We start from the raw sequence: 14,838 nt of genomic DNA, 5'->3' as shown, positions 1-14,838 counted from the left end.
CCTTGACGTTACCCAGGCAGGCAATATTTGCTTATATTTATCCTCCTACAATTGCAAATAGTAGTCAACACACAAGAGTGGGTATATAAGAAAATAAGATTAAAAATATAAGAGGAAAAAAATCTAATAGAAATAGCAGATAGACAATGAGGAAAATTGAATGAAATCCCTCAAAGTACAAAGTAGCAAAGTGGCTATTTACAATAAGAATTATTATGTATATGTGGACTGTAAGTATATACCATTTCCAAGAAAGACCCATTTCTAATATCTGAATCTTCTGATATTTTCATATTAACTTTATTTTTAAAACATATCATTGATAAATATTTTGCTATAGATTTTCACTTAGCCAACTGATATATTGACTTATCATCCTGGAGCTAATTTTCAATTCCAGAAATCCAAATGCGCCATGGAATCCCGCCTCAGCATGATTATGAGTCACCTGAACTCCAGCGTTGCGAAGTCGGGTGACATACATGAGACCATCATCTCTTAAGACATCGTATTGACAGGTGATGACGTAGGTCCGGGGTAAATCACGCAATTTGTTGTCATCAGCCAACAGGGGGGCTGCCCTCACATCTAAGAACCCTGGATATTTGTTTGATAGCTCAGAACTACCATAAATTGGATTTTTGTAAACATGTCCTTTTTTAAACCTCTCGGGGAGCAAAGAACTCCAGTTAACAAATTGTAATAGATGACTTGATTCCAGAGGGATATGTTGGTTTGAAAGCATGGCTCTTTCAAGTGATCTGTCTGTAGTAAAATAGTCACTCCAGAGCCTGACCATGGATGATTTGGGCAGAACTGGAAAATGTGCGTTTTCCTGATAAGATGGTAAATCTACATCGAGGGGCTGAAGGGCAGGATAAATTAAACACTGGACCTTGAGCTTGATCTTGACATCTGGGTCATCTAAGAGCTGAAAAATAATCAAGATAACTTATGCAAATTATGTTCATATTAAAACTATAAAATAATTATAACAAGATAGTCTCTATATAAATTAATAATCTCAAAGCTTTTCAGTGATAAATGAAGTACACCATCTCAGCAGACTTTCAAATACTCATAATGGGCTTCTAGAACTGAAACCCATTGCTGTTGAGATTCTGACTCATGGCAACCCCGTGGTTACAGAGTAGAACAGAGCTCCATAAGGTTCACTTGGCTGCGGACTTTACCCAGCAGACTAGCAGGCCTTTCTTCCCCAAGAGCAAACCCTTTGCTCCACCTAAGGACCTTTTCTGTAATGAGATGTTTCTTAATTAAAAGATACTTTTAATTTAAAGAAAATCATCTTTCCTGTTTTCCTCATGGGTAATGCAAAAGAATCTAATCAATAATTAAAAAGTTAACATTCCCCGTACTACCAAGAATGACAACCAGAAGAACTTCATAAACTTGACTTTCATATTATTCTCTTTGTTCACATAAGAATTTGCTTAAATATCCTAGTATACCAACAAGCTAGGAGCCCAGGTGGCTCAAACCGTTAAGCACTCAGCCACTAACCCAAGGTTGCTTTGGACCCACCCAGAGGCTCTGTGGGAGAAAGACCTGGCGATCTTGCCTAAATATTATAGCCAAGAAAATCCCATGGGGCAGTGCTACTCTTAGGTGGGGTAGCTATGAGTCAAAAACGACTCAATGGCACCTAACAACAATGACATACCAATAAGTTTTGATATGAAGAGGAAAAAAAAAACCAAACCCACTGTCTTCGAGTCGATTCAGACTCATAACGACCCTAGAGGACAGAGTAGAACTGCCGCATACGGTTTCCAAGGAGCGCCTGGTGGACTTGAACTGCCGACCTTTTGGTTAGCAGCCCTAGCTTCAGGGTTTCCCCATGAAGAGGGGTTGTTATGAGTTGGATTCGACTCAGTGGCAACAGGGTTATACATATATGTGATTGAGGAGCTGTGAATAAACGTGGGTTTTCAAATGTGGCCAACCAATGAAGAGGAAGGATCAATCAATAAGAACTTCTGCTGACTCTGAGCCAAAGCGAAATGTGATCTTTGGTGATTTGGGCAGGCTCTCTGAGCAAAACATTCTATTAGCATCACCCTTAGCTATATCAGGCCGAATTTGCTAATATTTATAAAGATCAGTGGCCTTCAAAGAGGGTACGCAAACACCAGAATAGGCAAGAAAAATATAAGTTGGAACAAAACATTATAAAAGATGTTTTAATTTGTGAAAACATATCTTTAAAATACAAAGCTTGTATGTGTTTTCAAAATCCATATTATATCGTAAAACAAACACAAAAGTTATACATGCAGACGTTTTACATATGAATGCAGGTACTACTGGATAGGCTTCAAATGCTTTCAATAACTTGAAATTAGCATAAATTGGATTGTTATAAACATGACTTTTTGACATTTTCGGCATTTCTTCTCAATATTCTCTGATATTTCCAAAAGTAATTACTAATATTTATATTTTAATAATGCATTAAATATGTTTATAAGTAGAGTACTTTTTAAAAAATGATGGATGTCATACCTGTTGCGTTACGGCTGCGGCTAAATTTCCCCCTGCGCTGTCTCCGGAGATGCCAATTCTCTCAGGATTCACGCCATATTCTGCAAGAACTGTTCTGCGTAAGAACCACCGTAAGGCATTATATACGTCTTCAAACTGAATCGGGAAGTGATACTTAGGTGCCAGTCTGTAGCTGTGGAGAGAAAACATGGCTTTCCTTTACGTTACTTGTTTCATTTTCTTACTTTTTATGAAAGCATACTACACATGGATGGCCATGGGTCAGAATACTCTTCAGCAACTGTTTTTTTCTTTTTGTTTTTATGTTATACATTCCAGAAACATACATATCATAAGCATACCGCACTATTAATTTTCAAACTGAACACAGCTGTGTAGCCAGCACCCAGATAATGAAACAGAACATTACCAACACCCCAGAAATCTCTCTTACAGTCTCTTCTTGTTACTCTTCCCAAACCTGGAAGTATCCACTAACGGTATAAGTTAATTTTGCCTATTTTTGCCCATGAAATAAATTGAATCATATGGCCTGTACTCCTTGTGTCTGGTTTTGTATGCTCAACATTATGCCTTTGAGACTCATGCATACATTCAGTATGTAGCTCTATTCCTGTATTTATTCTATTGTCTGAATATACCACAACTCATTTATCCCTTAAAATGATGGTGGGCGTCTGGGCTGTTGGCAATCTTGGGTTTTCACACAGGGTGCTGCTATGAACATTCTGGTCTGTGTTGTGATAAAAATATGTATTTCTGGTGATATATACCTATGAATGCTATTGCTGGTCACAGAGCTATGCATATATGTTTCACTTTAGCTAACATCATTGAAGAGTTTTACAAAATTGTTGTACCAATGTGTTCTTGAACCAGCCCTATATAAAAGTTCCTGTTGCTCCCTATCGTCACTGACACTTGGCATTTTATGTCTTTTTCATTTTAGCTCTAATATTGGGCATATGTAGGTATTTCCTTGTGGCCTTCGTTTACATTTTCCTAATGTAAATGAACTTTTCCTGTGTTTATTAGCCATTTGAATATGCCTTTTATAATTTTCTTTTCCTGTATTTCAACAAATTAGTAGTTGATTATATTTTGTAGATAACAGTATAGACAGGTAGAGAAATACATATAGATTCATATATCCATATGTATTATGCATTTTAACTCATGTATTTATATATTTTTATATAACCACTTCATTGAGATACATACTATACAATTCTCTCATTTAAAATGTACAATTCAATGGTCTTTAGCATATTAAGAGAGTTGTGTAATCATAACCACAATCAATTTGAGAATGTTTTTATATAAAAGGAAACCCTGTACCTACTAATAGCCACTCTCCATTTCCTCCTGCTCCTCACCCCCAGATCTAGGCTAATCTACTTTCTGTCTCTATCCAAAGATAAAAAGACCCTTTGCCATCAAGTCGATTCCGACTCATAGCAACCGTATAGGACAGAGTAGAACTGTCCCATAGGGTTTCCAAAGAGCGCCTGGTGGATTCCAACTGCCAACCTTTTGGTTAGCAGCTGTAACTCTTAACCACTGTGCCACCAGGGTTTTCAGGCTCTGTCTCTATAGATTTTATCATTATGGATATTTCACATAAATAGAATCATACAATATTGTGACTGGCTTCTGCCGATTAGCATAATAATTTCAAGGTTTATTCATGTCCCAGCATTTCTTTTTATTGACAAATAATATTCAATTGTATGAATATACTGTAGTTTATGCAGCCATTTATTACTTGATGGACATTTTGGTTGTTTCCTCTTTTTGGGTTTTATGAATAATGTTGTTACGAACATTCACGTACCAGCTTTTGTAGGGACATATGTTTTCATTTCTCTTGAATGTATACCTAGGAGTGAAATTGCTGGGTTATATGTAACAACTGTATGTTTAACTTTCTGAGGAGCTACCAAACTGTTTTCCAACATAAGTGCACCATTTTTACATTCCCACCATCAGTAGGGTAGCTTCCAAATTCTCCATGTCCTCACCAACACATGTTATTTTTGAATTATAGTTACCCTAGTGGGTATGAAGTAGTATCTCATTGTGATTTTGATTTGCATTTGGCTAATGATATTCAGGAAACCCTGGTGGTGTAGTGGTTAAGAGCTACGGCTGCTAACCAAAAGATTGGCAGTTGGAACCTACCTGGCACTCCTCAGAAACTTTATGGGGCAGTCCTACTCTGTTGTATAGGGTTGCTATCAGTCGAAATTGATTCGACGGCAATGGGTTAATATATTGAGCATTTTTTTGTGTGTACTTATTGGCCTTCTTAATGCCAGTATAGTCATAATTACCAATTTTTACAATTAGAGTTAAATAATTTATCTTTGATTTAAATACGTAAGAATATATTCAAAGACAAGGTATGTGCTTGCATAAAAATTTAAGAATATGTTTTATTTTTAAGTACATGTTATTTATTAGCTGTTTCAATGAATCAACACAGGTTTATGTCTTTCAATGTCATTTGACTTGTCATCTTTAAAAAATAAAGTTCATTTGCAAATCTTAGGATAAGCTTAGATTTTCTAATAACTTTTCAAAATGTCATTCTATCTAATTACTATATTTATTAGTGAACACTCACAGGCAAATTTTGAGTGTGACTATGTTTTAACTTTATAGTTATACTTTAACTTGACAAATGATTATGACAATGAGTACTTCTTAACTTTTCCTGCATCATCTGAAGTTTAAATAGGTGCATGTAGCTTTGAATTGGTCCACCTAGCAACCCCATCCTATTTTTTAATCTTTCCCTAAGAGTGCTTTTCGAACGCTGATTGCTGATCTAACACGACTTGACACTAATTCATTGATTTTGTGGGTTTCTTTAATCTGATAATAAATGTTAATGTTCTAGACTCATCAAGTGGCAGACCCCAAGGCTAAGTTCGGTTCAGAAATGTTATCATGTAATCTTTATAATGACTCAGAGGTAAGAATTATTTATGATGCACTTTTATACATTGCCTTCTGACTCCAGGGCAGCTATTCATAAAGACAATGCAAATTAAGGATTGGGAGGAAATCCAGTAAATGTAATTATGCCCATGGGTGATACAGTTGAAGTTTACGTGAAAACTCTTCACTCTCAGCTCTTCATTCCTGCCTGACCAACACACACACGGAGGCTTTTTGTCTTTGTTTTCTCTGACTCTAAGCAAGGTAGGTCTTTCTTTACTTTCTGTCACCTACTTTGTCTCATCTAGGAATCATTTATTTTTGAGATAATTGTACATTCACCAAGAAGCTGAGGGCATCGTGACATGTCAGGTCTATAAACAAACCAACAGCACTCTTACTTGGTTGATATGACAACAGCATCAAGTCTGTCTGCTGTCCATCTTGACAGCATGTCGTAACTAGATAATGCTGAAATAAAAGGAATGAAAGCAGGATGTTAGTGAGAATGAACAAATGAAAAGAAGGATGTTTTCTCCACTGAAATTCTACTGTACTTGTTTTATGTTCCTGCAGTTCTCCACTTGCGCCACATTAAAATGCTCAGGAAACATATTCAGAACACTGGACGCATCCATGAGAAACCACCATCCACAATTCAGCGAAATGTGAGTTTCTAATTGCCCTTTGTTTCCTTTCTTTCTCCTCATTGGCTTTTCTAAACTAGTTTTGCTCTCAACAAGACTAGCCCCAACTCCCTTAATGGAAGAAATATTGACTTGGCTCTGTGTTAGGTGATAAGGATCTAAAGATGAAAGGGCATGCCCCCGACTTGACCATCGTATGGTCAGATAAATGCACAAGAAGATATAGAAGGAACTGTGATAACAGAGAAGAACCAACTAAGTCTGCATGAGGATAATAGAAAAAAGCTTCTGAAAGTAATTGGGATAAAATTACGCCTCAAAAAAAAAAAATTTTTTTTTTTAATATACAGAAAACACGAAGCTGGGATTTCTCATTTACTGCTCACATCTGCACTGTTATTCTAAAAGTGTATCTGGCTCAGGCTTGTCTTTGCCCCTTTTTCTCTTGTCTGGGAGGAAGACTTGAGGCTCTTCTCATCCATTTCCAAACTTCTTATCCATACCTGATCTTTTACCCATGCTCTGAATCTCCTTCCTTTATTCCTTTGGTATATTCCTCCATCAGTCAGCACTCCCAGCCCATCTATTTCTCTAACACATTTCTGTTTATTTCCTCCATTTCCTTCAGTCTTCCAAGCAGTTCATGTCCCTCAAAAAATAAAATAAAATGCTCTTACTTAACTGTCCTTTCGATCTATGTCAATCTATTATCCTTTTGCCTAATCCTTCCAAAACTAAATCCCTTTAAGGACAGCAATCAATCTTTCCACATTCTTCACTCTCACTTTTTGCCTGATGCAATGTGTTTCTATGTGAATATTCCCTTGAATTGCTCCTCAACAACATCAACATAAAAGATTCAACTTCAAAGAGACGTGCTTCCATCCTTATCTTACCTAACATTTCTATATCATTTAGTACTTCTTATTGCTTCGTCTCTCTTGAGACTCACCTTCTTTGGCTTTCTTTTCAGTTTGTTATCTCTTTGATCATTTCTTCTCAGCACTTTGCTGGTAGCTTAGTCCTCCACCCAAATCTTATGTCCATGTTGCCCAGGGATCTACCCTCACCCTCTCAGTTATCCTAGTGCAAATAAGACAATCATTTTAGAACCCACTAATCTCTCCCTGTCTGCTAACTTCCCATAACAATTGACATATTTTGTTTAATTTCAAGCTTGTAACATTTCTTGTCCAGACTAATTCATTCTTACTCTCTGGCTTCAGAGTTCTTAATTTAAATCCCAATTCAATGTGGTGTTCAGTGTTCTTAATTTAAATTCCAATTCAATGTCCACAGAGCCCTGGTGGCACAGTGGTTAAGAACTTGGTTGCTATCTAGGATACTCCACTGGTCTCACCCCTTCAGGAACAAGGAAGAATGAAGAAAACTAAAGATACAAGGGAAAGATTAGTCCAAAGGACTAGTGGACCACATCTACCACGGCCTCCACCAGACTGAGTCCAGTACAACTAGATGGTGCCTGGCCACCACTGACTGCTCTGAAGGGATCACAATAAAGGGTTCTGGACAGAGCTGGAGAAAAATGTAGAACAAAATTCTAACTTAAGAAGAAGACCAGGCTTGCTGGCCTGGCATAGACTGAAGAAACCCTGAGAGTATGGCCCCCGGATACTCATTCAGCTCAGTAATGAGGTCACTCCTGAGGTTCATCCTTCAGCCAAAGATTGAACAGGCCAATGGAACAAAACAAGACTAAAGGGGTTCACCAGCCCTGGGGCAGGGACTGGAAGGCAGGAGGGAACAGGAAAGCTGGTAATAGGGAACCCAGGGTTGAGGAGGGAGAGTGCTGACATGTCATGGGGTTGCTAACCAATGTCATAGAACAACGTGTATACTAGCTGTTTGATAAGAAACTAGTTTGTTCTGTAAACCTTCAACTAAAGTACAATTAAAAAAAAAAGAACTGGGCTGCTAACCAAAAGGTCAAGAGTTCAAATCTACCAGCCACTCCTTGGAGACCCTGTAAGGCAGTTCTACTCTGTCCTATATGGTCGCTTTGAGTCAGAATTGACTCAATGGCAATGGGTCAATCTCTACATTCTCAATATTCCATTCATGTGAAATAAAGAAATGAATATTAAGGAATCTGGGAATCAGGAGGATTAGGAGATTTTCTCAGAGTCAAACAATTGGAGCAGTTATCACAATCCTTCCACTTCTAAATACATTCCTCTTTCTACTCTGAGACTATACTTCAAGAAATTTGCAACCTGCATGCTTGATCTTGATTACCCTGGCCATGAGTCAGAATTGACTTTATAGCAGTTTTTTTTTTTTTTTTTAATATTTCCTACATTTATCAGTTTATAACACACTGCATGATTTATGTATTTGTCAGTGGATTAGCAGTGGACCATTAGAAGGTAAACTCCAAGAAGGAAAGGATTTTTATCTTTTCAAAGATATAGCCAAAGTTCCTAGAACATTGCCTGGCACCTAGTAGATCTGTCAGTAAATGCATTAACACATCAAGGAGTCCTGTGATATGAAATGGAGAGAAACAGAAAATAGTAAGCTATGTGCTCTTAGGCTGATTGCAAAAAACAGGCAAACTTTAGTCGTCTCAACTCTACCAAGGCTGATAAGAGAAGCACGTATGGAAGAGGGTGATTTGAACCTTCTAAGCAGAGTAAAACTTTGCCAGAAGAACAAGCCAAGAGAAAGAGATTGCAGTGTCCCAGCAGAAGGTCATTGTATAATGACTAAGGACTTCAGAATTTCCTGTAGAATTTTTGCAAACTATCACAGTGACAAAGAGCCTTCAAAGCAGTCACTTACCAGCACTCCCCGCACACCAACCACCACCGTGAATGTAAAACAAACCCCTCCTTAGTGCTGCGGACTTCCTCTTCGGCACATACACACGGACAGGGATGTTGTTGAAAGTCGTCTCGCTCACAGTGACATTTTCGTCTGAGGTTGGTGGGACTTCAGCAAAGCTTAAGGTGAACATCAGGAAATCCATATAATGGCCAGTTCCTAGAAGCTCAAGAAATGTAGCCTAAAAACGAAATTCAAATGTCAAATTTCAAAAAGACTATGCCATAAAAGTACAGATTCACTTCTAATAAACACCAATCAACTAATCTCTCACAAGTGAACCTGCTTCAGTCTTTTTAGAAGAAACGGCATTGGGGTCATTTTAGCCTCTTGTGGTTGCAACAAGGAGAACGAACACCCCTGTTGTCTGTAAGTGTCAGGTTCTCTACTAAAGCATTAAGGTCACACAAATAAACAAGCAAAATATTTTTTTCAAGATTCTGAGACTTACGTGGGGAAGACAACAAGTCAACAGTTAGAAAACAAGGTAGATGCTGCGATAGAGTGCTTGCCAAGTTACTTTGGGAGCACAGGGTGAGTAATTACAAAAGCTCCCGAACCAAAAACCAAACCCAAACCCACTGCCATCGAGTTGATTCTGACTCATGGCGACCCTACAGGACAGAGTAGAACTGCCCCATAGAGTTTCCAAGGAGCGCCCGGTGGATTTGAACTGCCAACTTCTTGGCTAGCAGCCATAGCACTTAACCACCGCGCCACCAGGGTTTCCACAAAAGCTCCCAGGGAGTAGCAAATAAAAAGGAGTTTTCAAGCAGGAAGTACAGTTTAATGGGTCTTGGAAGTAAGATCTCTTCTGAAGAATTTGACTAACCAACAAAAGAAGGAGCTATCTTTCCTAGCAGAGCCCGTGCTTTAGCTTGGAGGCGGGGAGGGTCCTGTTGATACAGCTCAGTCTGACTATGTGCAAGTAGGGTCTGGGAGGCAGGATTGGGAGTGAAAGGAATGGGTGGGAGCAAAAGGAAGGGCCAGTCTACTTGACTGCGTCCTGTCCTTTCACGCTACAAGTCAGTGTTCTAAGCATTTGGTATGTTCTAATCTCGAATTAATCTCTATCCTTGTAGTGGCTCACCTACCTATGAGGTATGCAGTATAACCACATCCAATTCAGAAATGAGAAAAATAATTGCAGGAACAAGCTAGTAACAAGACCGCAAATCTAGCCATTTTAGTCTTGATTTAATGTTCATAGCATAATCTTTCAATAAATCTAGATACTCAAAGATGGCCAGTCATTTGAGGGAAGTTAGCTAAACTCATCAGGAAAAAAAGCATAAAGCAAGAGAATAAGTGACCACAAGTAAAATCCAGATAATTCAGGAAAGAGAAAAATATTAACATAATTTTAAATATCTGTATTCTTTGAGAGCTCTGAAGATATATTACATTCATAAATCATGGACAGGCTGCAATAAAAGGCAACCAGAAAAAAAGAAAAACTGACAATAAAAGATTAGATACATGATTTCTTAAATACATTTTTAAAAGTAAGTAATAGCAGGACCCAAAGGAAAATAAAATGAAGGACCTCTCTCAAATTGTAGATCAAAAAGAGAAACTATGTGAAAAAAAAAAAAAGGCTCCCTTCTTTAAAGCCTTAAACTTTAAAAGACAGAACTAAATTAAACTTACAACCATTGTCACAAAGTGCTGTATGCTAATACCTCTAGCCTTTACAAATTAAATTGCAACACTTGCCCCATTAGTCCTAAATGTCTCATATGATTTCTTGAATTTGGCAATATTCTGCAGCTGGGACTTCTGCACTTGTTACTGTCTCTAACTGGAAAGCTTTTTCTTCAGCGCTTAAGGTGGCTGGTTCCTTTTCAACCTTCTGGTCTCCAGGCAGATGTTTTTTCTTCAGAAAGGCTTTCTCATGAGAACATGAGTAGCCTCGCTCCTGCCTTCTGCCCACACTACTCTCTTCATTCTGTTTCTCTGCAAGGCACTTTCCACATTCTGAAATAATGCAAGCATTTGCTTCTGCTTTGTTCTATTTCTCTGTCACTAGAATGTAAGTTCCACAGAAACAGAGTCCTTGTTCACCTAATAGAATTTGACAGAGAGTTGAATTGTTGAATAAATGAGAAATGAAAGAGGGATCTGGGAATCACATAATCTGTCTGATTTAAGTTCTAGAAAGTGATAATAGAAAAATGGAGGGGATGATACAATCAAAGAAGTAATATAAAAACATTCCCAAAGCACCTGATAGAGCCACACCTTATTTCAAGTCAACACTAGAGCTTCTCTGGTAGGCAGCCCAGTTGCTATGACACCCAGCACCCACCCTTCCATTTCTGCATATCCAGCTGTTCATGGCTAATCCTGGGCATGTGCTGATCAGCCCACCAACACAGCATTTCCTTCTAGGCTCTGAATCTAAGACACCGTAAAGTCTGTAGCCTACAGAGTGCTACGCAATCAAATGATCTTGATTTATTTATGACTTTAAATACCAAGCAAGATCTAAGACAAGACTGTCAAACACCTCCCACTTTCATGACATGAGTACCAACCCACTGCCCTGGAGTCAGTTCCGACTCATAGTGACCCAACAGGTTTTCCAAGGCTGTAAATCTCTACGGCAGCAATCTGCCATATCTTTTTCCTGCAGAGCCGCTGGTAGTTTCGAACCACTGAACTTCCAGTTAGCAGTCCATCACTTTAACCACTGCACCACAAGAGCTCCTCCTCATGACATGAATGACACCTGAAAAAAGCCGTTTTTAGTCAAACCTACTCAAATGCCTCCTTGCTTGTTCTTCTCGGTATTTTTTAACATGATTCTGATTTATAAAATAAAAAGCGAAAGGGGAGAAATAAACAAGCAAAGTTTTAACAGTAAAAAAGACAAAGACTGCAGCACTCGTTTTTAAGAGGTAAATAGATTAATAGCACAAAATAACCGAGGAACAGAATTCTGGAGAACTTAGCTCTCCGTCTCACGTGGTTACATACGCACATCTGAATCAATAAAATTCCACACTTACCAAATGTGCTGCAGTTCTTATTTGGGTGTCCAACCACATCACTTTCCATGGCTCCTCAAAATTATCTGGGAGAGGTGTATAAACGTAATATGCTACAAGGACCCCCACAATCAGAAGGTACAGGGATTTCCTTCCCATGCCTTGGTGCCTCCGTGCTGCCTTCTTTGGAAACGCAAAGAGAACTGGATATGCTGGAACAGTGTACCTGAATAGCCAATGTGTTCAGCTCCAGCTTACCTTTTGAATACACAGTCTCTTACTTAGTTTTAGGATTAGCATTCGAGCTAAAATTTCATTGGCTGTTCAAAGAAATCCACGCTGAGTGAAAATTCAAAGTTCAATGAGTAACATGACACTTAATCAACTTCTGTACTCTTGATTTTATTCCAGTAAACAAGCATATATTGAGCAATAACTGAGTAAAGAATACTTTAATTGTAAGAGAATTGTCAAGAGAAAATATACAGGATGTGTAATCCTTGTTCTAACTTATCCTAGCTCACCAAAAAAAAAAAAAAAAAATCTGTTGCCATCAAGTAGATTCCAACTCATGGTAGAACTGCCCTGTAGGGTTTCCAAGGAGCCACTGGTGGATTTGAACTGCTGACCTCTTGGTTAGCAGCCAAGTTCTTAACCACTGCACCACCAGGCCCCTGTCCTAGAATAAAACAAATGGACATAATTTTAAAATGTTGACAGTATAGGAAACAAGGTAGCCATGGTCTCTGCCCTTACAGACTTTACATTATCAGGCAGAATATGAGGCATATTAGCAATGAAGTCCAATCATTTTTTGACAGGGGAGTTAAAATAATGATAACAGTCATGACAGAACGATGTGTGGAATGCAGCCTCTATGTGGTTATGGATCACCTGAACACCAGCATTCCAAAGTCAGGTGATGTATGTGAGCCTGCCATTGCTTAAGACATTATATTGACACAGATGACACAGGTCAGGGGGGTAAACCATGCAACTTTCTGCCATCAGCCAACAAGGGTGAAGCTCTCACATCAAGGAACCCTGGATATTTTGTAGCTAGTTCAGATCTACTGAGAGTTGGATTCTTATAAATATGACCTTTCTTAAACATCTCAGGGAGCAATGAACTCCAATTAGCAAATCTGAACAGCTGGACTTGATTCTAGAAGTATATACTGGTTGGAAAACATGGCTTTCTCAAGTGATCTGTCTATAGTAAAACATTCCATCCAGGATCTTTTTTTCCTTTTTTTAAAATCTTTCTTTTCTTTATCCTGCACACTTAGTACTGTGTGTCACCTCACCTCCCTTCCCACCAGTCCCCAGGTCCACCCCACTTTCACTCACTGGCCCCCAACACACCACCAATTTTATTCTTTCTGTCTTTCTTTTTCCTCTTTCTTCCTTTTCTTTCTCCCTCCTACCTAGCCCCATATGCCACCTCCCTCCCTTCCCGCTAGACACTGCCACACTGCTGCATCTAGAGAGTCACCAATGCACAGGCCCACCACTACTCTGTGTCTGCCCTGGCAACACTGCTGGCCCCCAACAGGCTGCCATGTTGTTTCTCTTTCTCTCTTTTTTTTTCTTTCTTTCTTTTCTTTCTCCTTCCCAGCTATCCCTGAACATCTCCTCGCCTCCCTTCATACCAGCCCCTGGGTCAGCCATGCCCCCATTCACCAGGCTCTACCATGCTGGCATTCTTTTCCTTTTTCTTTTTTGCTCTTTATTCCTTTTCTTTCTCCCTCCCACCTAATCCTATACACCGCCTCCCCCCTTGCCTCCAGCTCCTGTCATGCTGCTGCAGCTAGAGCATCCCTGGCACTCAGGCCCACACAACCCCTACCCACTTCACATGACCAGCTGCTGAACGGTGGTAAGTGCACCTGTAGCACTCCACATCTGACACCTGACCATCTGTTGAGGGGCTGTGAATCCACACTGCAGGACAAACAACAAAAGGCAGACAGTGCCCACCCAGTCCATCTTCAGCCACCTCACCAAACCAGTGTATAGCACAGAAAACTTGCCCTGTCTGCTGCTTCCCTGCTCATCAGACAAGGTGGTGAGAACTCTTGTGCCCACAGACAAGCAAGCAGCAAAGCATACCTGGCTTTCCCACCCTGATAAAATAAAACAAAACAAAAAAGCAGGATGAAACAAACTTACAATCAATAAATAAAGAAAACAATACCTTAATATCTCAGAGACAGCAGACAATATCAAAAAATACAAAAAAGGCAAGATAAAATGACTCCAGCAAGTGAACAAAATAAAGAATCAGATTACCTTCTGGCAGTGAAACTACATGCTATGGAATTCAAAAGACTGATGTTTAGAGCTCTTCAAGAGATTAGGAAAGAGATCAAGGAAAATACAGACAACACCAAGATAAAAATAGACAAAATCAAGGAAAACACAGACAAAGCAATAGAAGAATTCAGGAAAATAATACAAGAACAAAATGTCAAACTAAATAAACAATTAGCAATCAAACAAAAACAGCAACTAGAAATCCAAAAGATAAAAAACAAAATTTCGTAAATTTAAACCCGACAAAGGTTTTAGGAGCAAATTTGAGACAATGGAAGACAGGATCAGAAAGATTGAAGACAAATACTTGGATACCCCTTTGTTTGAAGAAAAATCAGAGAAAAGAATGAAGAAAACCTAAGAATTATGTGGGACACAATCAAAGAAAAAGTTTCTGTGTGTTCAGAGTTTCAGAACCAGGTGAGAAAATGGAAAACACAAAGAAGATTGTTAAAGATTTGCTGGCAGAAAACTTCCCAAACATCATAAAATGTAAAAAGCTGACCGTACAAAAAGCCCAAAGAATTGCATATAGAATAGACTCCAAAAGAAAGTCACCAAGACATATCTAA

General features: G+C 38.8%; 1 protein-coding gene across 1 annotated transcript; it reads right to left on the bottom strand.

The window, feature by feature from the left end:
- Positions 1-334: 334 nt before the first annotated feature.
- AADAC (arylacetamide deacetylase) lies at positions 335-12,122 on the bottom strand. Its single transcript, XM_003416149.2, has 5 exons — positions 11,972-12,122; positions 8,919-9,141; positions 5,871-5,940; positions 2,527-2,698; positions 335-931 (listed from the first exon to the last, which is right to left on the bottom strand). Exons 1-5 carry the CDS (start codon positions 12,107-12,109, stop codon positions 335-337), a joined length of 1,200 nt encoding a protein of 399 aa, XP_003416197.1. The 5' UTR covers positions 12,110-12,122.
- Between the last annotated feature and the right edge of the window lie 2,716 nt (positions 12,123-14,838).

This window comes from Loxodonta africana, chromosome 23 (assembly GCF_030014295.1).
Source record: "Loxodonta africana isolate mLoxAfr1 chromosome 23, mLoxAfr1.hap2, whole genome shotgun sequence".
Classification (NCBI taxonomy): domain Eukaryota; kingdom Metazoa; phylum Chordata; class Mammalia; order Proboscidea; family Elephantidae; genus Loxodonta; species Loxodonta africana.
This window is presented reverse-complemented; position numbering and strand designations above follow the sequence as displayed.